We start from the raw sequence: 26831 nt of genomic DNA, 5'->3' as shown, positions 1-26831 counted from the left end.
CCTTTAAAAGTTCAGGTCTTGGCTCTTAGTGCCTTTCTGAATATCAAAGTGGCAGAAATTCCCCTAGTCTGTAGATTCCTTAAAGGTGCAAGCAGGTTACGTCCTTTTTTTTGTGAATGTTCCCCCTTGGGATCTAAACTTGGTCCTCTTGGCTCTCATGTCTATGCCCTTTGAGCCTCTTTCAGAATTATCCCTAAAATTGTTGACTCTAAAAACCACCTTTCTTATTGCCATATAACTACGGCCAGGAGGGTGGGGGAGATCCAGGCCTTTTCCTGTAAACCATACCTTTAGGACCCTTTCACACGGGCGAGTTTTCCGCGCGGGTGCAATGTGTGAGGTGAACGCATTGCACCCGCACTGAATTCGGACCCATTCATTTCTATGGGGCTGTGCAGATGAGCAGTGATTTTCACGCATCACTTGTGCGTTGCGAGAAAATCGCATCAAGCATAAAGCCCTATAGAAGTGAATGGGGTTGCGATTTTTCGGTTGCTAGGAGACGATCGGGATGGGGACACGATCATTATTATTTTCCCTTATAACATGGTTATAAGGCAAAATAATAGCATTCTGAATACAGAATGCATAGTAAAAATAGGGCTGGAGAGGTTGAAATAAAATATAAAAAATAATTTAACTCTCCTTTATCCACTTTTCGCGCAGCCGGCATCTCTTCTGTCGTCATCTGTGAGGAAAACGACCTTTGATGACGTCTCTACGCTCATCACGTGGTCCATCACATGATTCATCACCATGGTTTCATACAGCAGGCCACCCGTGGCTAATGTCCTCAACCGGTGGTAAGGCCGATCGTGGACATTTAACACTTCAGGTGCCGTGATCAATCCTGACCACAGGCATCTGAATGCTAAAAATCCTGGTGCTCGTGCTTCTGTGTGTGCTCTGGCTCCTCCTGGCGGGGATCGGAGGACCTGGAATGTGTTAGCAGCAGCCCCTGTCCTCCTGTGAGACAGGAGGCTGCTGCTTAGTAATTTCTATGGAGCCCCTGCCTCAGAAAAATAGAGTTTATGGCTTTGTAAAGTGCTGGGGGTAAAAAAATGGAAAATCGCCCGGTCATGAAAGGGTTAAGCATAACACATCTTAGAGGTTGTGCAATGGCATAATACTGGTGACCTATCCTCAGGTGAGGTCATGAATATCAGATGAGTGGGGTCCAACCTTTGGCACCCCTGCCGATCAACTGTTTGTAGGGGTCGTGATGCTTGTGCGAGTGGTGCATCCTCTTCAATATTTCCCTGGACCTAAATGTGGCAGCAGTGCAGGGTATTTACAGTGCCTTAAAGTATTCATACCCCTTGAACTTTTCCACATTTTTTTATGTTACACCCACAAACATAAGGCCTCTTTCACACGACCGGTTTTGTTTTCCGTTTACGGGCCGTTTTTTGCTTTCCGTATACGGAACCATTCATTTCAATGGTTCCGTAGAAAAAACGGTATGTACTCCGTATGCATTCTGTTTCCATATTTCCGTTTTTACGTTCCGTTGAAAGATAGAACATCTCCTATTATTGCCCGCAAATCACGTTCCGTGGCTCCATTTAAGTCAATGGGTCTGCAAAAAACAGAACACATACGGAAATGCATCCATATGTCTTCCGTATCCGTTCCGTTTTTTGCTGAACCATCTATTGAAAATTTTATGCCCAGCCTAATTTTTTCTATGTAATTACTGTATATGCCATACGGAAAAACGGAACAGAAATGGAAACACAACGGAAACAAAAAACGGAACAGATCTGTGAAAAACAGACCGCAAAACACTGAAAAAGCCATACGGTCATGTGCAGGAGGCCTAAATGTATTTTATTGGGATTTTATGTGATAGACCAACACAAAGTAGCAAGCATGTGTGGAGTGAAAATAAAATGATGCATGGTTTTCAGTTGTGCCCGACCAGTTGTTTTAGGTCGGGAGCCGGACACAACTGATATACGTGTACTGGATGTAGGGGTACAGGTCTGGCGTCTATGCACTGATGGCACCGGACAGAAAAACTGAGCATGCAATGTCTTTCCGTCTAGTGCTATTTGACATCCGTCATCCCAGCTGATGCTCTGGATGTATAACCCCTAGAAAACTATGGGATAAGTTCTGGCTTCAATTCCTCTCCGTCTTTTTCTGCTTCGTGCTGGAGAGGAGCTGAACCGGACTGATGGATGTATGTGAAGGAGATCTAGAGCAAAGAATTTAAAGTATTTGCGTCTCTGGGACCCACACTTGTCTCCAGATAAGGGGGTCCTCCAACCCACGTCCTGCATGTTAAAGGAGCCGACGCAGAAGTAGAGTTGGCCTGGAATTACACGTACAGATGAGCTGTTCTGTGAATCCAATGGAAATTAGCTATGCTATTTTATAGGATTTATAGAAGTTCTAGAACTTATAGAAGTTACGGACGCGGCATAGTTTGCTGTGCTACTCGCATGAAGTTGACCATACACGTTACAAGTAACTTAGCCTAATCTGCTCATTTTTGCAACCATCTAACATGTAGGGGGCTTCCTGACTCTTCTCCCAGCGGCAGATGTCCCATGAGAGAAGGGTTGGGCACTGTTGAGCTTAACTGCCCGATCCTTTTATTATCAGGGAGATAATCCACCTGTCGGTAGTATCTGGCAGCAGCCTTCTCCCCTCTCATTCACAATGCATGTGTATGGGGGGGACGGGGAGAGAAAACTCATTATCTCATGGGTATAGCTGGCATTACTCCTCTGGTTATTACGGTCTTTGTTGCGATGCTACAGCCACTCAGACTGTGGAGGTGACTTGACACCGCTGGGGTCACCACTATGGCTGTTGACTGACTGCAGGACTCGCAAGTCGTGTTGAGATGACCTCGCAGGACCAATGGAGGGCCATGAAAGTCTTGGTACAGGAGTGCCATGGAGTGGTAAGGTGTGTATTTCCTCTATTATTTCATTCCATTGTCAGTCGTTCCTAAAAATTTCATATGGTTGGAAAACCCCTTTAATGTGGCTCATTGCCTAATTTACTCTCTCCATCAGTATGCTAGTTTGAAGTCTAGACAAAAGCCACGCGCAGTAATCTAAGGCGCAGCCAGTGCTGCCGTCTCTCCATCTGAGCCTTTCCCTGTGTGCACCAAGGGCTTGGCATCCTAAAATACATCTGAAATGAGCCCCCCGTGCGAACAGGACGAGTACTGGGACTATTCCTGGACGGCCAGGCTGTTGATCCAGTGCGGCGTTGATTGGTTATGTGTCAGCGTCAGCAGCGCTCCCTGTTTCAGCGGGCTGTGCTCTTTGTGTTTGATCCTGTCACCGCCTGCGTCAGTGATGCATATCATTGCCCATGTGATGTCAAAGTGTGGGTGTTCTGGTGGAGGGAGACAGTTCATCTAATGTGCTGCCAGCGCCGTTGCCTCTCAGGGAATAACAGCGAGTGATTCATCGCTGTTCACATTAGCCTGATGCTAAGTATAGAACCATTCACGACCCGCACATCCGCATGGATTAGTATCTCCGCTTGCTAACCTGAGGGTGCCAAAATGCTGAGCTAAATAAAGCGAGAAGAGGAAAATGCACGTTTCCCGAGCACCAACGTATTAACCTCCCCACGTATACGGTGTATGTGATCCTTCCAGAATTAGAATGAGCCCGGCGCCTTTTCACTTGGTTGGGATTTACTGTTCTGTGTGGTTCCCTTCCAGACATAACACTCTTGCTCTGCAGGCTGTGGAGATTAATTGGCAGAAGACGCGAGTCCATGAAGTTCAAGAAGAGCGCGGTCCCAGTTAGCCCAGTTAATAAAGAGACCAGTGATAAAGCTTTATAAAGCGCAGTCCAGTTTGTCTTTACTTGGAGAGAAATTTCTTTCCGACCTCTAGCGGTGATCGTAGTGAATCAGAATTCGACTGGTGCACTGTACAAGGGATGTGGGGTCTTACAGCCAGTCCCCCTGCTCATTGTACTTCCAGCTATGGCTGAAGACACACACACGCAGATTTTTAATGCCGTTTTAGGTTCCGTTTATGATGCCATTTTTGAGCCACATCCAGAATTGGCTTCAGCAAGAAGAAGTGTCCGTTCCTCCTTTAGGGCTGCCTTCACACACGGCAGAAAATTGTTGCAGCAAATTTCTGTGACTTCAAATCCGTTCCGTTCATGTGATTGCGGCTGTTTCATGTGAATGGGACCAATTTTCAAGCGTAGAAATTTTCTCTAACAAAATCTGCAAATGTGCATTTAGGGTAGCTGCTCACGCTGCGGGTTAGGTGCAGATTTTCCGTGCAGACTTTCGTGCCCCATGCACACGGCTGTAGCCATTTTTGCGGTCCGCAAATTGTCTGTAAACAGGGATATCGGCCATGTGCTTTCCGCATTTTGCGGATCGCTGCGTCCTACCCTTTGATAGAGCTGCTTATTCTTGTCCACGAAACACGTTCCTTTTTTTTTTTTTTGTTTTGTTTTTTTTTGTTATGCCAGGCTGTGGAACGGACATTTGGATGCAGACGGCACACTGTGTGCTGTCCGCATCCAAGCCACCGAAAATGCCGATTGGATGTGTACCAAAACCACGGCCGTGTGCACGCAGTCTAGTACAGTAGAAGCAAAGTGAATGAGACTTGACAAATGTCATGTACACTGCTTTTTTTTCTTCCGTGCGGAAATTGACCTGATGTGCGGATTTTAAAATCCACAGCATGTCCGTTGTTAGTGCGATTCTGCACCGTATGTAGATTGGCTTTCCCCATAGATTTCAATGGAGTTGTTAACTTACACCTCAATGAAAACCGTGTACAAACCACACAAAAAGCACACCAGATGTGGGGATTTCATGCAGATTTTCTTCATACAAATCTAGCCTTAAAGGGGTTATTCAAAGTCTAAAAGATCCCCCCCCCCCCCCCCATGCCCGGGCCCCGTGTATACATTATACTTACCTGCTCCCCTGCTATTGGCTGCACACTGCCCCCCCAAGGCGGATATTTTGGTCCGCACGACGGGGAGATGCAGCGGCGGCTGTGCAGTGATCTAGAGCGACGCGGATGCCGGGGAGCAGGTAAGTATAATGTTTATGATGGGCCCGGGCATTGGGGGGGGATCTTTTAGACTTTGGATAAGGCCTCATGCACACGACCATTGTTTTGCTCCGCACCCGAGCCGCAGTTCTTGCAGCTCGGATGCGGACCCATTTACGTCAATGGGGCCGCAAAAGATGCGGACAGCACTCCGTGTTCTGTCCGTATCCGTTGCTCCGTTCCGTAGCCCCGGAGAAAAAATATAACCTGTCCTATTTTGTCTGTTTTCGTGGACAGACAGCCCCCTTACAATTCAAGGAGGCAGTTTTCAGCCGCTGTTTTTCAGAAGGGCGTCTGTGTAAAAAAAAAAGTTATTAAAAATGGGTCGTTTAGCATTAGTGTGAATGTAGCCTTAGGGTGCGGCCACGTGTAGCGGAAGCTCTGTGGATCTAGCAGTGTTTTATCTGGTGTGGATTTTGTTTCTGAAGTTATTGAAATGTTGCCGATCTTAATTTCTGCATTGCAAAGGTAGAAACCCGCAGCAGAAATTCCCCAAAGAATTGTCGTGCTGCCGATCTCAAACCTCATGTCGTGCAGAAAATAGCAGTGTGTAGATGACATTTTTGAAAAATCTTATCCACTTTGCTGCTGCTGTGAACACTGCAAAATTCCACTGCTGAAAATCCGCAGTGACCACACCTGACAGAAAAATATCTTTCTTCGTGGACCTCGACACGTAGTCACCTGCAGATCTGAAGCATGCTGTGCCTGTATTGCATGTGGACGTTGATCCTTTCCGCTGCATTGCTAAAGGTGAAATCCATGGTGAAAATCTGCAGATCTAAAATCCACCCTGTTTGTCAGTTTTCACCCCAAGTTTTTTAGTTTTTTTTTTATATGCGGCTGTTTTTCCAATAGGGGCACAGTTTTCTCATGTATTTCTTACATAACTTTATGGAAAAAAAATTGTGGCCCACCCAATCATAATGATAGAGGATACCAGTATACCATGCTGCCATTTTCAAGGTCTGATCAAAATTTGACAACTTATTGGAGTTTTGACACCGACTCTCACACTATAATGTACGTTCCCTTTTAAAATTTACATGACAAAGTTCTGCACGGACACTGGAGCAGGACAATGAATCACTAGGGTGTGTGTCTCCATACTGCTTGGGAAAGCTGGGTGAGAACACTTGGTGGCTTCATGGCCCAAAGTAACATTTTTAACAACTTCATAATAGAGGAGAGTTCAAGGGCTCATGTACACGAACATGTGCCGGCCATGCCCGTATTGTGGCCCGCAAACAGCGGGTCCACAATATACGGACACAGTCTATGTGCACACTGTATCACGGATGTGGACCCATTCATTTGAATGGGTCTGCAATATGGAAGATACAGTGCGGTGCAGAGAGGCACAGATCAGGAGCCCACGGAAGCGCTACAGAGTGCGTCCGTGGGATATGGGTCCGTGCCTCTGAACCAGAAAAAAGTAGTGCATACTGTAAACTACTTGCAGACTGTTGGATGTGGATCATGGACCCCATTACAGTGAATGGGTGCATGCCCGCAGACAGCAGGCACACAATTTGCGGTCCATGGCACGACAGACACACATTCGTGTGCGTGAGCCCTAAAGGAGTTTTCCCATCTCATAGAGCAGGGATCAGTAACCACCGGCACTCCAGCTGTTCTGAAACTACAACTCCCAGAGTCCCATTTTCACTTCTGTGGTGATTACAAGAATAGCCAAGTAACAGTGCATGTTGGGAGTTGTAGTTTCACATCAGCTGGATTGCCAAAGGTTGCTGATCCCTTTTGGTAGAGTAATGGCATATCACTAGGATATGCCATTAATTTATAATCAGTCTGGATCTGACCTTTTTCACATGAATGGGGGCGGCTGTGTGAGGAGGCTTTAGTGAGGAGGCTTTTGCAACATTAAGACATCCTCTGTGTTAACCTATGGCAGGGATGGCAAACCTGAGGATCTCCAGCTATTGCAAAACTACAACTCCCAGCATGCCCAGACTGCCTACAGCTAGCAGCCTACAGCAGGGCATGCTGGGAGTTGTAGTTTTACAACAGCTGGAGAGCCGCAGGTTGGCCATACCTAGCCTATGGGGATGAAAAGTACAAGTCAATAGCTGTGTTCTGTTCTGGAATAGTAGAGTTCAGAGCTAAACCCGGACACATCTGCACCCCTCCTGCCCCACTGATATGAGCATCAGAGTATTTCATGCTCTGATGCTCTCCTTTGCCCTGTGCTGTATCGGGCAAAGGCATTTTTGGGAGATCCGGTGACGTACCGGGCTCTCCATCGGGACTGCTAGGTGGAGGCCTCGGCCTAGCAGTCAGGTCAGAGACGTCGCTGGCACAAATGGGCGGGCTTTAGCACTGGACTAGCCGGTGAAACAGCTAGGACAACGCTAAAGCCCGTCCATTACAGGTGAGGACATCACCTGGGCGGAAGCCTCCGTCTAGCAGCGGACCAAAGTAGACAAAAAATGAAACCTGAAACGCTCCGATGCTCACATCAGGGGGGCCGGAGAGGTGAAGATGGGGATATGTCCAGGTTCAGCTCTGACCCTGGACAACCCCTTTAATTCAGAACAGAACGCAAATAAAGTGTTGGATTTTCTGTTGCCGGATGTTTACATTCATTTCAGTCGATGTAATCCGCACAGAAATCCGCAACCTCATTCACCAACCAAAACCCTTCCTATTTTGTTTCGGGAAAATGTCGCCGTTTCCGAAGGCACGTTTAGAAAGGGACATAATACTAAACCAGCGCCTCATCCCCTTCATTCCTGGGAGCGGTAGGAGGTTAGACCCCCATGATCATAAATTGATCACATGTTCCAGTGATCTGCCATATTAGAAAACCCCTTTAATGCGTCAAATGTACTGGAATTTGTATTTATTTCTTGACTTTTTACATGATTTTACTGACTTTGTATGAAAGTGAACAGCAGGTAAATCACTTCTTTAGAGACAGGTTGGACTTCCCAGTTTTACGAAGAGTGATTTTTCTTGAAAGGCCAGGTTTCTGTTTCTCACACACACGGCTCGCCCTTTCCAGAATGTCATGTGACCTGGTCATGTGCTCGCTTTCCCATAGTGCCTGCCAACGTGTGCTCTGCGTACCCTGGACCCCGGCTTTTATCTTTTCCTGTCTCAGACATGAGTGGTAAGCGCTGCAGACTTGTGTTTCCCCACATACGTGTGCAGCAGCCAGGACTATCCTGTCTGCACATGCCGCTACGCATCCATATGTCGGGGGAGACGGTGCAGCTTTTGTCTGACTGTATGCTGTCTGCACCGGTGGATGAGGGGATCTGGCGTGCCTTGTGACAGTGCAGACACCAGCTGTTAGGAAATGATCAGGAGCCATCGCTGCTCGCATTGTGCTGAATCCTCTGACTCATTCATCCGATCGCTGAATCACTCGCCCCTCTACTGATGTGCAGCTAAATAGCAGAAATGACATTGTCTTCATCTTGTCTGCAGCACGGAGTTAACAAATCCAGCTAAATGTCAGCTCTGACCCCTGGCTACAGCAAGGTAGCTGTTATGCCATCATCATGACAGGTCCCATGTAACCCTTTCACCACTGAAGCAGCTGCTGCAAAGAGGACTTGTCTGGCTGTAGGGGTCGGCGGTGCTTTGTGCAGTGCTTTTATCTGCATTTTTTATTTTTTACATTAATTCCTAATGGGTATTGTTTAGTGGGTGTTTTTTTTTTTTTTTTTTTTCTTTTTTTTCCTTTTCTTATGATGTATGTTATACTAGATTAGCTTTACCAGCACTTCTATGTCACCACTGTCACATGAGCAGGACCCACATGTCCTCCTTTTTAGTATAAATATAACTAAATGTACTGTGCACATGTAGAACTGGTCACAATACCAAATACACTTTAGAGGGAAAAATGTGCTGGGCTCAGCTGCACCGTATTTATTAGAGGGGATCTGTCATCAGAATGCAATGACGCCTTTCACAAAGTGATCCATTGCTTCATCAGCCCCTCCCTTTCCTTAATGGGGTTGTCTGAACCCGGATATACCCCCATTTTCACCCCTCCAGCCCCTCTGATATTAGCACCGGAGCATTTCATGCTCTGATGGTCTCCCTTGCCCTGTTTATGTTTTTAACCCTACTAGGCATAGGCTCCCGCCTAGCAGTGTTGCCGGTGACGTCACTGGGCTCACTGCTAGGCGGAAACCTCTGCCTACTAGGGTTAAAAACATAAACAAAAAAATCCCTCTGCCCCGTGCGATTCAGCGGGGGCTGCCTGGGTGAAAATGACCGGACCAGCATTCTGCATAGTCCTCTTACTTTGCCCTGTCAAAAAAAGAGGGAGGGGCTGGAAAAGGAAGCAGGAGGAGCAAAGGTGCACAGAGTGGTTTGGGCCTGCCCTCGGTGCACTTAAAGGGAACCTGTCACCAGGATTTGGGGTATAGAACTAAGGACATGGGTTGCTAGATGGCCACTAGCACATCCGCAATATCCAGTCCCCATAGCTCTGTGTGCTTTTATTGTGTCAAAAAAACAATTTAATACATATGCAAATTAACATAAAAGAGTCATATCTTACTTGTGTGACCAGAGAAGAGTCATATTTTCAAGCTCTGACTCATCTTAGGTTAATTTGCATACATATCAAATTGGTTTTTATACACAATAAAAGCACACAGAGCTATGGGGACTGGGTATTGCGGATGTGCTAGTGGCCATCTAGCAACCCATGTCCTCAGCTCTATACCCAAAATCCAGGTGACAGGTTCCCTTTAAGTGCTAATTCTCATATTGTTTAGGAAAGAATTAGGATAATATGGCTGCTTCCTACCCATATGTTGTGTCTGGTATGCCAGCTCAGCTCCTTTGAAGAAAATAGGGTTGAGCTGCAGTATCATACATGACCTGTGGACAGGTATGGCGCTGTTTCTGCAATCTTATACAACCCTGGCTCAACGCAGTGGCCCCATGTGTCACTGCTGGTAAGCTGAATTTCAATACATAATGTATACATCAATCAAGTATTCAAAAAATGGTGGCTCACTCAGGATGTGGTCAGGGAATAGGTGCTACTAGCCAACAAGAGGGACACCCACCCTCTAGTCCAAAAACAGTATTATAGCAAAGAATTTGTGGTGAGCACTCTTCAGATGGCGTTTGGAAATTAAAAGTTTAATTAAACACTAAAATTTGTACATAAAACATTAAAAATAATATAAAGCTGATGAAAATCAATAATATATAATATATACACTAGCATACATTCACATATGTTCAATAATCAATTGAATGTGCAATTGGTTGTGCATTAGCCCATCAGATTTAGGCAATATGATTCAGTACGTTGATTGATTAGTGTCCTGGATAGGTTATTTTAGAAAAAGTCTCTTCCAATAATGGAGCGCTAGTTCCTCCTAGATAATGAATTGGTGTCTCCGATATTGTCACTCCTTCTCATATATCTATGGTTTCAGAGTTTCTTAATGCCGGAATTTGTAGGGCAGATTATGGAGGCAACAGTCTCTTACCTTCCTTGTGTCTGTCCCCCACACTTTCTTTCCTCCAGCATTGGAAACACACGATAGGGATGGCGTGGCTCCGCACGCTACTCCATAGACTCACCCAGTTATCGCGGGAGTTGGAGATCTCTTCCGGCTAAGTCCGTTCACGTGACTTGTATCTTACGTGACACATACAGCAAAGAGTCGGTCTTTTCCAGATTATTCAATTTCTCGCATGGCCATGCAAATTGTTACGGAGATATTTGCTGTCCTTGTTACCGCGATCCTGCCCAGACGCGTTTCGGGAACTCTATCCCTTCATCAATGCCTCCATAATCTGCCCTACAAATTCCGGCATTAAGAAACTCTGAAACCATAGATATATGAGAAGGAGTGACAATATCGGAGACACCAATTCATTATCTAGGAGGAACTAGCGCTCCATTATTGGAAGAGACTTTTTCTAAAATAACCTATCCAGGACACTAATCAATCAACGTACTGAATCATATTGCCTAAATCTGATGGGCTAATGCACAACCAATTGCACATTCAATTGATTATTGAACATATGTGAATGTATGCTAGTGTATATATTATATATTATTGATTTTCATCAGCTTTATATTATTTTTAATGTTTTATGTACAAATTTTAGTGTTTAATTAAACTTTTAATTTCCAAACGCCATCTGAAGAGTGCTCACCACAAATTCTTTGCTATAATGTATACATGTAGTCCATTTAGAGTGGTATTTCAGTTGTTAAGTTATCCCTTATCCCAGGTTGTCCCCGGAACTCCCATAGAGTTGAATGAAGCAACAGTGCGCATGCTCGACCTGGTGCTCTATTAATTTCGGGGGAGGGTTGCGGGGCACCCATTCTCATCATCAGCCGGAGTCCCAGCAGTAGAATCCCACCAATCGAATAATTATCCACCATCCTGTTGATACGGGATAACTTTTTGCACCCAAAATACCCTTTTAAGTGGACTGAATACACTTCCAGTACATTATGTGTTGAAATTCGGCTTACCAGCAGTGACACCAGGGGTCACCGAGGTGAGCCAGGGTTGTACGAGATTAGGATAACTTTTAGGAACCGTAATACCCCTTTAAGTTTGTTTGTTTTCATTATAGTTTTATATTAAATAATGTGTGTCTAGATATAGTGTATTTTTTCATCCTGATATTTTGGCGTTCTTGTTAATAGTTTTATATTGTTCTGTGTAGCCTTAATAAATCTTGTATGTGATTCTCTGTGCAGGTCCTGCTCAGGTCCCTATGATGTCCCCGAATGGCTCGGTTCCTCCAATCTATGTGCCTCCAGGATATGCTCAGCAGGTGTGTACTTCCTCTAGAGAAATCTCGAAATCTTTTTTGTTTATGGTGTTCCAGCAGTAATCATCTCGTCATCAACAACTAAGGCTACTTTCACACCTGCGTTCGGTGCGGATCCGTCTGGTATCTGCACAGACGGATACGCACCTATAATGCAAACGCTTGTATCCGTTCAGAACGGATCCGTTTGCATTATTCTGTCCCAAAAAAGTCTGTCAAAACGCATCCGTCCTGACTTACATTGAAAGTCAATGGGGGATGGATTCATTTTCAATTGCACCATATTGTGTCAGTGAAAACGTATCCGCCCCCATTGACTTACATTGTAAGTCAGGACGGATCCGTTTGGCTCTGCATCGCCAGGCGGACACCAAAACGCTGCAAGCAGCGTTTTGGTGTCCGCATCCAGAGCGGAATGGAGGCGAAACGGAGCCAAACTGATGCATTCTGAACGGATCCTTATCCATTCAGAATGCATTGGGGCTGAACTGATCCGTTTTGAACCGTTTGTGAGATCCCTGAAACGGATCTCACAAACGGAATTCAAAACGCCAGTGTATAAGTAGCCTAACTTAGCTAGTGGACAGTATGCCCGCTCATTGTCTTCTGTAAGCAGGTGATCTTCAGTATATCCTAGGGTTCAGCAATAGTATAAAAGACTCATTTGCCTATTCATAGGGAGTTTCCTGGGACTTAAATATGGATGAACTAGCCTCTGGTTATGTGAACTCTGCCCAGAAGTGGGTGTTAATGAATGGGTTTGTCCCAGGGTGGAGCTTAAATGCCCTGAAAGCATGCAAGAAGTAGAGTCAAGTACCTGCGGGCAGGATGTTGCAACTGTTGTCAGCCATTTTGCAGTCCATGGACTGAAAAGACCATGTATAGACAGGGGCGGATTGGCCATAGACCTTACAGGGAAATTTACTGGTGGGCCGATCCCTAGGCGGCCATCCATGGTGTCCTCTCTGCTGCTGACAGGGTACATAATGAGCTCTCGGCGGTAATAAATGCCTACATTAAAGGGTTTGTCTGGCCTAGTAGTCAACCAACCCAGTCATCACAACCTGTGCCCAATTGAGAAAAGGAAGTCCTTCACCTTCCTGGTGTCTCTCCATTCTGAAGACATGGCCCTTTTCCTAGCCGTTTTGGGTTTCCCCAGACCGGAAGTGGTTCAGTCCCTTGGACACTGCGGCCAATTACTGGCCTCAGCGGTCATGTGTTAGAATGGGATGGCACTGGCAGTGAGATACCCTTCTAGCACATGTGACTACTGAGGCCAGTGAGTGGCTGCAGCAGTCATGGGACTATGCCACTTCCAGTCCTGCAGGGACCAGAAACGGCCTGGAACAGGGCCTCTGCATAGGATCTACAAGACTGCGAACAGGTTAGTATTATAGCTTTTTTTTTTTTTTTTTTTCCTTTTTTGAATTCGACACAGATTCCAAAGATTTGGTTGGTTGACTCCTAGGCATAGACTTAGCAACATAATAGTATGGCGCTGTGATGGCACGGGCTCATCACTTACCTGTGGTATACAGTTGGCACCCTACTCTCACTGCCGACAAAGGTGATAAAATCAATACCAGTAGTTTATCTTCTTAGATGCTGCTGTCACTATGGCATCTAAGTAATTAAAGAAAGTGAAAGGACTCCTATTTCTACCTCATTGCCCCCCCTGCGTTGCGACAGTGAGGGGGGCAAAAATTTCCTGTCTCTAGTAGGACATAGACAGTTTTTTTTACCCTTTTTCACTTGCAAACACATTTACCGTATTTTTCGCATTATAAGATGCACCTGCCCACAAGACTCACTTAGGTTTTAGTGGAGGACAACACAGTAAGAAAAAAATATTTTTCATTAGACCTCAGATCAGACCCCTGATTTAATAAGACGCCAATAAGACCTCAGATTAGACCTCAGATAAGAGCCCTGATATAAATAAGACTCCCATTCAGACCTCAGGTCAGACACCCATGCGTCAGATCAGATCCCATTCCGCAGATGGAGCCTCCCCATGCTGCAGAGCAAATACAAAAATTTTAAAAAATCAACTTACCTCTCCTGCTCTGGACACCGCAGGCTCCCAGGATCCAGCTCTCTCTCTCTTCTTCCTGCCTTCGACTGTGCTGTGACCCGACGCACACAGCGTAAGGTCACAGAGCGTCCTCACGCTGTGCGCAACCAATGGCACGAAAAACAATGGCAGTTGTTTTTTGTTTTTTTTATTCCTCCTCAAAAATATATATATATATTTTTTCTTTCTTTTTTTTTTTTTGTTTCTTAGTACAGTATATGGTACATTAATTGATGTTAATACAGTTCGTCTTGCAAAAAAAAAAAAAAAAACCTGAGGTTAATGGAAAAAAAAAACTCTTGGAAGACGGGGTTACATAGAAGAATCAATATCTCCTCTCTAAAATATGGGGAGGGGCAGTTATAAATGACATCTATGTACACTGTGAGATCCATCTATATAAAAGATATGGAATAAGTAGCTTGAAATATACTTCAGCCTGCGGATATGGATGCTTGATATTATACGTTTTGTATGAATAAGGTCACAGTCTGTTAATGAGCGATTCCTTTGATATATGCGCTGAGGTGAAGCATAGTGGCGTATAGTAATGTCCTCTGTCATCTGACTGCAGCCCGGTACCGTGACCTTTGTTCTATCTAGATAGACACCTTAGTTAAATTTTAATTGGAGAGTTTACTGATATACCGACCTAGGAACCTCCATGGAAATAATGAACAGTCTCTGATTCGTAACTCACATAATGGAAGCTGTAAGTTCTGGGTAATATTTCCGTACATTTCAGATATTATAGTTTTCATGTGGTGGATATATCTACAGTGAAATATATATATCCGGCTATTTATCCCCAGCCTTTGTGTGTGGCCAGACACGGCGGCCATGCTGTAGCCTAGGTTTTCTGACTTCTCTCACAGGAGCAGTAATGTTCTTGTGACTCTGTAGGAGGGCTGTACATGCTGTTATAATAGTGTTTTATGTTACTGTCTTCTGTACTTTGGGTATTTAGTCAGTCCAGCATTTCCCTGTCACATTAGAGGTAGAGGGCTGTAACTATGGATGTACCTGAACATGCCCTGCACTATAACAGGCGTCGGATACATATCTGCACTGATACAGATCAGCCTTTGTTCGTGCCTGAAGTTTAAAGTGGTTTTCAGGTTTTATAATTTAGGTTTAAAAAAAATAAAAAATCTGCCCAGAGTACCCCAAACACTGCATCTTTTTGCCCAATATACCGGCTTTTCAAATCAACACTTTCCTTCCCCTGTTATCGGCATCACTGCATCCTGGCAGGAAGTCTACATGGCTTACTTCCTGTTTTCAATTACTTCCTGCTGGGTTTTCTAACTAAACCCTGCATGCTTTGCTGTGTAATGTTTCAGAGTGCTTCTGCCTACTTAAAGGGAGGTGTAAAGGATATGACTACTCCACAGAGAACAGTCTGGCAGGCAGAGGAAGCCCTGTGAAACATTGGAGAGCAGATCACGGTGGGATTCCTTAGTCCTTATTCGCACAGTCAGTGTTTGGTCAGTGATTTCCATCAGTGATTTTGAGCCAAAACCAAGTGCGGGTCCAAAACACAGAACAGGTGCAGATCTTTCCCTTCTACCTTATGTCTGTGTAGGATCCACTCCTGGTTGTGGCTCACAATCACTGATGGAAATCACTGACCAAACACTGACTGTGTGAATGAAGCCTTAGAAAATCAAACAGGAATCTGCATGTCAGCATTCTGCCAGGATGCAGTGATGATAAGAACAGGGGATGTAAAGTGCTGACATGAAAAACAGGTATATGGGACAAACCTGTACGGTGTTATGGGTAGTCTGGAAAGATTAACCCCTAGAGGACTCTGAGATTTTCCATTTTTGCATTTTCGTTTTCACTCCCCGTCTTCCCATAGTCTTAACTTTTTTTTCCCATTCACATAGCCTCTAAGGGCTTATTTTTTGCGGTACAAGTTGTACTTTCTAATGGCACCTTTTACGTTTGCTTACTATGTAGTGGGAAGCGGGAAAAAAATTCCAAATCGGGTAGAATTGGGGAAAAAACAGTATTCTGACAACGTTTTTTTTTTTTTTTTTTTTTACACACCATACTCTATGCGGTAAAATTGACCTTTTATCTTCATTCTCCAGGTCAGTGTGGTTACAATACCACACTTGTATAATTTTTCTTGCGTTTTAAGACAGATAATTTTTTTTAAAACCTTTGAGAAAAGAATTTATAAATTATCACCATATTCTGACCCCTATAACTTTTTGTAGTTATGTGTACGTGGCGTGAGGGCTCCTTTTTTGTGGGATGATCTGTACTTTTCAGTGATACCAATTTGAAGTGTGTGCGTGCGAATTTTTGAGCACTTTTTATTAAAAAAACAATATTGGCGAATTGGCTGTTTTTATTTATTTTTTCCTGTTACGCAATTTGCCGTATGCCATTAATATTGTTATATTTCAATTGTATGGGCATTTTTGCATGCGGCGATGCCCATGATGTTTATTTATTTTTTATTGGCTAAGTATTTTTAGTTTAAGGAAAGGGGGGTGATTTGTAAACCCCTTTTTTTTCTTTACTTTTTTTTAAGTCCCATTGGATGACAATAACTGGCAGTCATTAGATTGTCATTGTGTTCATTGATAGCTATATAGCCATCATTGAACACTTCATTGGCAATATAACAATACAGTTTTGCCACCTAGTGGCCTGTATTGGCATATTCTTGACTGGACTCCGAAGTCTGCTTGAGGCTTCAGGTTTTTCATCAATGCAACAGGTTTCCCGATCTCAGCCAGGGAACGCTGTTACCGGAGCGGAAGCGTACTGTTTCCGCTTCTGGACTGCTCAGATGCCGTGGTCACCACCACGGCATTTGAAGGGGAAGATGTATGCGATCAACCTTATGGCAGAAACCCGGCTGCTATGGCTGTGCGAGCACCATGTTTAAAGACCGGACTTCCGCCATACATTATTAGACCGGAGAACTGGTCAGTGTGGCCCTGAATGGAAATTCTACTTATCAGTACAGATTAGGGTTAACAGTATATCAATACATATGGGATCATTTATCAAACAGGTGTAAAGTAGAACTGGCTTAGTTGCCCATAGCAACCAATCAGATTCCACTTTTCATTTTTGACAGCTCCTTTGGAAAATGAAAGGTGGAATCTGATTGGTTGCTATGGGCAACTAATCCAGTTCTACTTTACACCAGTTTGATAAATGACCCCAATTGTCTCCTTCCAGGGAATAGGAAAATTACAACCTTTTTAAGGTACCCCTTATATATTCCTTATATATCCCATGCCTGTGGCAGATTGGGAAGGGGAAGTTTTGGCTTGTTGGGTTCAAACATGTTTAAGATAGATAAGCTGCTGCCAAAAGAGTCTTGGCCAAGCATACATGTTTTTAGGACCATTGACAGAAATAACTTTGATATGTAGAGCTGTGACGTAAATTGAAGCACATTCTCCAATTCCATGTTTTTATCAGGGTCCTGCATAACCACTGGGTGGTCCTGACCAATGTTTATAGACAAATAAGTTCTGGTGACATTAAGAGCCATCATCTATCAGGGTAGAGTCAGCACACATCCATACACTTAAATGGTCACTAACTTTTCACACAACTTTTGCATAAATTAATAGTATAAGCGACCATAAGAAACTTTGGAATAGCTCTTATCAGAGAAAAATGACTTGTTCTAGAGTTATCAGCTGTTTCTTCCACTCTCCTTTCTAAAATAACTGACTGACTAAAAATTATGAGAAATCTGACTTTGATGGCTGCTGCTCACTAAAGGATCATATAATATCAGATCATCTTATACAAGTCTATGGAGAGCGGAGGGGGAGGAATGAGCAGAAACTAAGAGACACAAGAGACGGGTACAGCAAGAGAGGCTTCACAGCTAAACAGTTTCTAACTCAGCCCAAGTGTTATATTCACATGCATGCAGGTCAGTACTTCTCTGTAATGTTCTCCATGATCTGGGTGCTGCTTCTGAGTGAGTAATACACTGTAAGGAAACAGATTCTCCTCTACTTTCTGTGTGCCATGAATGGAGCTAGTCTCCACCCACAAGATCCTGGAGAACTGCAAACTAGAGACAGACCCTGCAGAGGGGAAAATTGCTTAATATGCCTGATACAAGTCACATAATGGTCAGAAATAGATTATTCCTTGTAAACACCACGTACTATTGATTAATCCAAAGTTTGTTGAAAGGATAGATATGCTTTAAGATAGTCATCCAGTCCTGTTGAAATCAACAGGTGCAGTTTCAGACTTTGCTTTGATGTTTTGGACACCTTTTGGTATACCTTGAGAATGTGTGGTTAAATTGTGCATCTTTATTTCCTCTAGGTGATTGAAGACAATGGTGTGCGGAGAGTTGTAGTGGTTCCACAACCTCCAGAGTTCCACACAAGTGGTCATCCTGTCATACATCGGCCACCCCCCCCTCTGCCTGGTTTTATACCACTTCCTGCTATGATGCCTCCACCTCATCGCCATATTTACTCAGCTGTCAGTGCAGCAGGAGATATGACCTCCCAATACACCCCTCAGTATCACCCTTCACAGGTATATGGAGATTTAGGTAAGTACTCTTTGTAGGTTCCATACTTAGTTGTCTTTTTATTGTATTTTTATTGAACGTTGATTAGTGTTGAGCGAACTTGGGTTTTAAGTTCGGCGTCTAAAGTTCGGGTTATCGAAGAATCGCGTTATGGATTCCGATACAACGGACCATAACGGAATTTAGAATCCATAACGCGATTCTTCGATAGCCCGAACCCGAACTTTAGACGCCGAACTTAAAACCCAAGTTCGCTCAACACTAACGTTGATTTCTTTTTGTTCATTATGTCTTACATGTTATTTAAACTAAAAAAAAATCCCTTTCTAGTAGGTTTATATGAAAGTGCCAGTTTACTATAGTACTAAACACTCACCATGAGCTCAGCGTCTCTAAATTAGGCCTCATATACATGACTGTATGTGCTTTGCGGTCTGCAAAATAAGGATGATGTCCATGACTTCAGTGGGTCCATGAATGGAGCTAGTCTCCACCCACAAGATCCTGGAGAACTGCAAACTAGAGACAGACCCTGCAGAGGGGAAAACTGCTTAATATGCCTTATACAAGTCACATAATGGTCAGAAATAGGTAATTCCTCATGTACACACAACATACATTTTGTGGCCAAGTGTAGCACATGTTCTTGCTCTTGCAGAACAGACATATGAATGCAAAAAGCACACAGATCATCCTGTATTAGTACCATTTTGAGGTACATATTACTTTTTGATCACTTTTTATTCCATTTTTGGGGACATTTTTGAATTATCAAATTTCTGCCATTTTCCAACATGGCGATCCCAATGATATTTATTATTTTATATTTTACTTTTTATATGTAAAATTTAGAAAGGGGGCGTTTTGAATTTTAAATATTTTTTAATTCATATACTTTAAAAACGTTTTTGTTATTGTAATCCTTAGTCCCCTGCAGTAGTATAACTTTGTCTGTGAGATTCTTAAGACTGTGAAGCTGTTGGCTAGTGGTGTTCTTCAAGGGTCTCTTCTGGGTCCTGTTAGGCTAAATGCACACGATCAGGATTGCGTGCGGATTTTCTGCGCGGATTTGCGTGCGGAAAATCTGCACCGTAGGTCATGTACATTGTATTCTATGAGAATTTGAAATTCTCAATGCACACGATTCAGAATTTTTTTCCGTGCGAATTTTGACCTGCGGTGCGGATTTTAAAATCCGGAGCATGTCGATTTATTTGGTTTTTCCTGACCGGATTTTCTTCATTCACTTAGTAAAATCCGCATGCGGAAAATCTGCACCAAATCCGCACCAATTGATGCGGATTGACCGCACGGATTTGCCTGCGGATTTCAGTGCGGATTCTCCGCACATGATTCCTGAACGTGTGCATGTACCCTTATTGGCCCTATCACTTTTAGTATGTTTGTAAATGACTTAGGCCTCATGCACACGACCGTTGTTTTGATCCGCATCCTAGCTGCGGTTAGGATGCGGACCCATTCACTTTAATGGGGCCGCAAAAGATGCGGACTGCAACGCATCCGTTGCTCCGCAAAAAAATCTAACCTGTCCTATTCTTGTCCGTTTTGCGGAAAAGAATAGGCAGTTATATCAATGGCTGTCCATGCCATTCTGCAAATTGCAGAAGGCACACGGACTCCATCCGTGTTTTGCAGATCCGCAATTTGCGGACCGCAAAACACACAACGGTCATGTGCATGAGGCCTTAGGTGAAGGCTTGGTAGGTAAGGTTTGCCAGTTTGTTGATGGCACAAAAGTGTGTAATAGGTGTCTGTAAAATGGAAAATGATTTAGCTTTGCTGGATAAATGATGAAAGCAATTGAAACTGCAACTCAGTGTCTTAAAGTGTAAAATAAGGGGACCCATTCTGTGGGGGTCCCAGAGGTCAGACCCTCACCAATCACATACTCATCAACTAGTCTATTGATATGGGAATAGTGGGGGGGGGTGGGGGGGGGGGGGAATGGGGCGAATACTAATGAGCGCTTCCTTTATGGAAGCGCTCATTAGTACTGGAGGACCAGGAAGCGGTCAAGGCTCTGTACTCACCACTTCCTGTTCCTCAGGTGTCAGCTGTGAAGGCTGCGCACAGCGTGAGGGGGCTCTGTGACCTTACGCTGTGCGTGCCAGTTCACAGCACAGCCGACGCATGAGAAGGAAGAAGATCGCAGGCGGTGAGGAGCGGGGGCGTCCAGGAGCAGGAGAGGTAAGTGTTTTATTTATATTGTGATCTGAGGCTGGGGGCTGCTGCATTATGGCTAGGGGCTGAATTATATATGACTGGGGTCTGATTAACATATGGCTGGGGGCTTATCACATATGGCATGGAGGACTGATATGAGGCATGGGGGTCTCATCTAAAGTCTGATTGGGGGTCTTCTTTGTATTGAGTTCTGTTCTGAGGTCTGATCTGAGGTCTTATTAACATTGGGGGTCTGATTGGTGGTCTGACCTGAGGTGCAATGAAAAATATTTTTTTTCAGATTTTCCTCCTCTAAAACCTAGGTGCGTCTTATGGGCCGGTGTGTCTTACGGGGCGAAAAATACGGTATATATTTGGGCAATTCTTTTAAATAATTTGTATAGTCTGGAGGAAAGAATGGAAAAAAAAGGATAAAATCTTTTTGGCTATTTTCACACTAGCGTTTTTACTGGATCCGGCAGGGTTCAGCAAAAACATTTCCGTTACTGATAATACAACCATCTGCATCCGTTATGAATGGATCCGGTTGTATTATCTTTAACATAGCCAATACGGATCAGTCATGAACTCTATTGAAAGTCAATGGGGGACGGATCCGTTTTCTATTGTGTCGGATCCGTCCCCATTGACTTGCATTGTGGGTCATGACGGATCTGTCTTGCGCCACATCCCATGACGGAAAGAAAACCGCAGCTTGCTCTCTGGTATGAGAACGCAACCAAATGGGACGGAATGCATTTTGGAGCGTTCCATTCTGTTCAGTTACATTTTGTCCCCATTGACAATGAATCGGGACAAAACGGAAGCGTTTTCTTCTGGTATTGAGACCCTATGACGGAACTCAATACCAGAAAATAGAAACGCTAGTCTGAAAGTAGCCTTACATAAGTTAAAGAGGACCTTTCACTAGAATAAAAAATCTAAACTAAGCATACAGACACGGAGAGCAGCGCCCAGGGATCTCCCTGCACTTACTATTATCCCTGGGCTCCGCTCCGTTCTCCCGGTATAGGCTCCGGTATCTTCATATGTTTGGCTCAACTGGGTGGAGCCTGCCGGCATCTCCTTCTCCCAGGCTGTAGTGCTGGCCAATCGCAGCGCTCAGCTCATAGCCTGAGAGGTTTTTTTTTTTCTCTCAGGCTATGAGCTGAGCGCTGCGATTGGCCAGCGCTACAGCCTGGGAGAAGGAGACGCCGGCAGACTCCTCCCAGTTGAGCCGAACATATGAAGATACCGGAGCCTATACCGGGAGAACGGAGCGGCGCCCAGGGATAATAATAAGTGCAGGGAGATCCCTGGGTGCCGCTCTCAGTGTCTGTATGCTTAGTTTAGATTTTTTATTCTAGTGAAAGGTCCTCCTTAAATTGTTCTGGAAGGAAGCTATGCAGAAGAACAAGGGGGCAGAATGTGAAATGTCATAAAATATAATTTTACTGAAAGAGTAGTAGATGCTTGGAACGAGTTGCCAGCAGATGTGTTTGGAAAATCAACAGTAAGGGCTCATTCAGACGGCCGTATGCTATCCGCAAAAATGCGGATCAGTTTTTTTGTGGATTAGATGCTGACCTATTCACTTCTATGGGGCCCTTTTCTATTCCAAGGTTCCGCAAAATAAATGAAACATGTCCTATACTTGTCCGTGAAAATCAGGACATAGCCCTATTGAAGTCTATGGGTCAGCAAAAATACTGAATGCTATCCGTTTTTTTGCGGATCTGCAAAAAAACGGATAGCATTCAGTATTTTTGCGGACAGCATACGGCCGTCTGAATGAGCCCTTAGTGAAAGTAAATCAGTCTGGGATATATGTACCTATTCTAAGAGAAAGGTATAATGGAAATATAAAAGGGACCATCAATAATCTCAATCTTCTATATATTCTTTTTGTCCTGGTAAATACAGCATCAGCTATATTTATATACTGGTACAGTGCTCTGGGCTAAAAAAAAAAAAAATACCTAGGAGCCATTGTAAAAATAATTTTTTGTCACCAAATTTAAAATACATATAGTTATAATAAATAAATAAAAATGTCGTCCTGCTGCCACTCGCAGTACTGTGCCCCCCAATGCCCCCCAATGCCCCCAAAAGCATTACTGCTGAAAAAAAGTGACCCACTCCAATATGGTATTATTAAAAACTACTGATCGCACTGCAAACAATAAGTCTTTACTCAACTCCATAGACATAAATATAAAAAAGTTGTGTGGGTCAGATTATTCCGATAAAATTTTTTTAAAAATTCCCAATTTTTTCAGTATTCAAATAATAGGTAAACTATACAAATGTGGTATCGCAGGACTGCAGTATTTATTATTATTTTTTGTTGTATAGTTAGCGACCTGGAAAATTAAAAATAACATCAAAATTATTTAAAAGCATATTTAACATAAAAACATTGTAAACATTAAAAACAATAGGTCCCTGAGTACCCCCTCTGTTAGGCTTGACTTTCCTGGATTATAATTAATGAAAATTTTACAGCAATCCTTGAAAACCAGGAGGAGTCATTTGAATGAATATGTTCCTCCTGGTATCCATACTCTCCGACCAAGAGACTGTGTCTCACACTGCTGTGGAGGAGGGGGACCAGTGAGCCTTAGGCCCATTTCACACGGGCAAGAGTTCTGCGCGGGTACAATGCGCGAGGAGAACGCATTGCACCCGCACTGAATATGGACCCATTCATTTCTATGGGGCTGTGCAGATGAGCGGTGATTTTCACGCATCACTTGTGCGTTGCGTGAAAATCGCAGCATGCTCCTCTTTGTGCAGTTTTCACGTAACGCAGGCCCCATAGAAATGAATAGGGTTGCGTGAAAATTGCAAGCATCCGCAAGCAAGTGCGGATGCGGTGCGATTTTCACCGACTGTTGCTAGGTGACGATCGGGATGGGGACCCGATCATTATTATTTTCCCTTTATAACGTGGTTATAAAGGAAAATAATAGCATTCTGAATACAGAATGCATAGTACAATAGGGCCGGAGGGGTTAAAATGGATCATGTCACTACGCTCATCACATGGTCCGTCACATCATCAAAGGTCCTATTCCTCACAAAAGAAGACAGAAGAGATGTCGGCTGCGCGAACAAGTGAATTAAGGTGAGTTAAATTATTTTTTTATTTTTTTAACCCCTCCGGCCCTATTGTACTATGCATTCTGTATTCAGAATGCTATTATTTCCCCTTATAACCATGTTATAAGGGGAAATAATACAATCTACACTACAACTAACCCAAACCTGAACTTCTGTGAAGAAATTCGGGTCTGGGTACCACAGTCTGTTTTTTATCACGCGCGTGCAAAACGCATTACACCTGCGCGATAAAAACTGAACATCGGAACGCAATCGCAATCAAAACTGACTGCAATTGCGTACCTACTCGCACACCAGAACGCATCTGGACCTAATCCAGACACGCTCGTCTGCAAGGGGCCTTAGGGTGTTAGATGTTTAGGTCTCCTTTTACATCCCAAGGGATTTAACTTTCTTCCCCCATATTGTATCTCTTCTTTACTTTTTATTTGATTATTTAATTTTTTTAATTTTCTCTCCCTCTCTATTGTGTCTTGTGTTCCCCATTTGTGGTGTAAATTTCTGTTCTTGTTTGTTCTAGTTGTTAAGGTCTTTGGAGATTCCATTGGCAATGTTCACGCGCTCTAGTTTGGGGGGCTCTGGGGTCTTTATTCGGATTCCAGAGTTCTGGGCCTGATGGCCAAAACCCCTCATGTCCTTTTATCCCTCACTCCAGCGAGCTTTTGTACATTTTTTGACCGTTTTATTACTGTGATGTACTTTGTGACATCAGGGTAGTTCTCTCTTCTGCATACACATTTCTATGGTGTCTCTCGGGACATTTTTGTTTTTGCTGCTGTATAAATATTCTTATTACGAGGTAAACTGAAATGTTTTTCTCATGATAATCTTTCAGATGTTCTTTCTACTCACGGGAGGTCTGGACTTAGGGATGAGAGATCAAGTAAAATCCATGAGCGCTTACAGAAGAAGTTGAAAGACAGACACGGTGCACAGAAAGACAAGCTGAATAGTCCTCCCTTTTCACCCAAAAAAAGCACGTCTCCTATCAGTGAATCTAATGGAATTATTAAAGGGCAGAATAGCCCGGGGATAAATACAGGACAGTCGAAGAACAAACAGAAAGGAAAGAATTCTTCCCAGGTAGAAACAGAAATACAAGGTAATTGTGATTATTGAAAATGTGGTAAGAATTCTGCACCAGAAATAAAAAGGAGAAATCCGGCTAAATGTTCTTGGACATTTTATCAACAAAGTGTTAAAGGGATTGTCCAGAATTCTAAAAAGAAATTGTATTTGTTTAATGGGCTGCCTCTGGTATTGCAACTGATTACCATTTAAATGAACGGTTCTGAGCTGCATTATCAGTTACAGCCCATTGACAAAAGTGGCACTGTGCCTGGGGAAAAAAAGCAACCCATTTTTACAATCCTTTTAATACTTGCAACGTGTTTCTACAAGAGTAAGGTTATTCATCTTCTTTCTATTATTACTACTGACAAAATGGTAAAATTCTGTATCAGAACTCTAGTAGACTAAATGAATGATGCATCTACTGTTAGGCTGGGGCTATACAGGGACAGCAAGTCTCAGAAAAGTCATGCAGTCAAAAACATTTATGCAACTTGCTTCTGGACCACCACCGTACATGTATGGCAGAAGGCTTAAGGCTACCACAGCGATACATTCCTGTGAAGCCCTCTCCATAGGAATCTCCCATAGAATTCTCCCATAGACTGCAATGAATTAACATGGCAGTCTATGGGAGAAACTAGTTGAGGATTGCTTTTTCAAGTTCCCCATGGTAAAAATGCAAGTGCTGCTTTCCATTGAATTGGGAGACTATTTTGAGTCATTTTTTGTGAGCTGATTGTGAGGCAAAAATGGTCCTTATATCAGCACCAAAAACTTGTGATCTGGCCCTTAGATAAAATGGCACAATCTTCATGTTGCATGATATGTGCCACTGTGTAGCCCAATCCATTGCCAAACAATGATCATAGACCTTAAAGGGGTATTCCCATCTCAGACAATGGGGGCATATCGCTAGGATATGCCCCTTTCGTTTAATAGGTGCGGGTCCCACCGCTGGGACCCACACCTACAACAAAAACGAAGCGTGTAGCGCTGTGGCTGGAGGACCCCGGATTTCCCGGGGTCCGTCCACCACCAAGCGCTGCTCCTATAGAAGTGAATGGGAGTGCACTGCGCATGCTCCTATTCATTTCTATGGGACAGATGGCAATAGCCGAGCCAGTGCTTGGCTATTTTCGGCGGCCCCATCAAAATGAATGGAGGGTGGCTGCGCATGCGCAGTGTGCCCTCCGTTCATTTCCCGGCTCTGTTTTCATTGTAGGTGTGGGACCCGCACCTATCGGACAATGCGGGCATGTCCTAGCGATATGCCCCCATTGTCTGAGATGGGAAAACCCCTTTAAATATAATGTGAATCCCACACATTTACTTATTTTTTCTAAACAAAAGGTCCGAGGGTTGGCAGGCCATGTCTGCTACTGGTTTAATATACAAGCATGAGAAAAACAAAGTAGACCCTCTTTATATTATATGGTTTTACATATTGGAACATAATAAGAAAACATCTGGTCTTAAAATGAGGTAAATACAACCTCAGATGAACAACAACACGACAAATAAACAAGGTCAAATGCAGAATTTGTGCACCATTACTACTTTCATAGGAATTCAGAGGATAAGTAGCAGTCAAGTCCTGCTAATCAAATGCCCTTGATTACCTTTTCATCAGCAAGTGTGACCACCTCTATAGAAGCAGAAATGTTGGCAGTTTACTGGTCTGGAGCATTCAGGTGTGTTAAAACAATGCTAAGAAGGAAAAACATTACTGATGATTGTAGAGAAGCAATTGTTGCCTTCCATCAGTCTGGGAAGGATTATAAGGGCTGTTTCACAGGAGCGAGTCCATTGCGGGGATCACGCTCCATGTGTCAGTGTGATCCTCCGCTCTGGACTTGCAGGAGCGCACGGCATTATCATGATTTATAATGCTATGTGTCTCTGCATGGTCTTTTTTTCCACAAAATCATAGTGACATAAAGCTGTCAGTATGATTCTGTAGAAATAAGGTCAAG

General features: G+C 43.7%; 1 protein-coding gene across 4 annotated transcripts in view; it reads left to right on the top strand.

Moving 5' to 3' along the window:
• Positions 1 to 26831, top strand: part of FNDC3A (fibronectin type III domain containing 3A) — a 251256-nt gene that overhangs the window by 147291 nt on the left and 77134 nt on the right. For 3 of the 4 annotated variants that reach the window (XM_044285431.1, XM_044285432.1, XM_044285434.1), the window contains exons 4-6: positions 11790 to 11866; positions 18264 to 18498; positions 24620 to 24886. In XM_044285431.1, the coding sequence (XP_044141366.1) occupies positions 11790 to 11866; positions 18264 to 18498; positions 24620 to 24886 (579 nt within the window). Of the gene's footprint in view, positions 1 to 8132; positions 8196 to 11789; positions 11867 to 18263; positions 18499 to 24619; positions 24887 to 26831 lie in introns of those variants that run through there. The other variant, XM_044285435.1, reaches the window with a different exon arrangement.

Source organism: Bufo gargarizans, chromosome 3 (genome assembly GCF_014858855.1).
Source record: "Bufo gargarizans isolate SCDJY-AF-19 chromosome 3, ASM1485885v1, whole genome shotgun sequence".
NCBI classification, from domain to species: Eukaryota; Metazoa; Chordata; class Amphibia; order Anura; family Bufonidae; genus Bufo; species Bufo gargarizans.
This window is presented reverse-complemented; position numbering and strand designations above follow the sequence as displayed.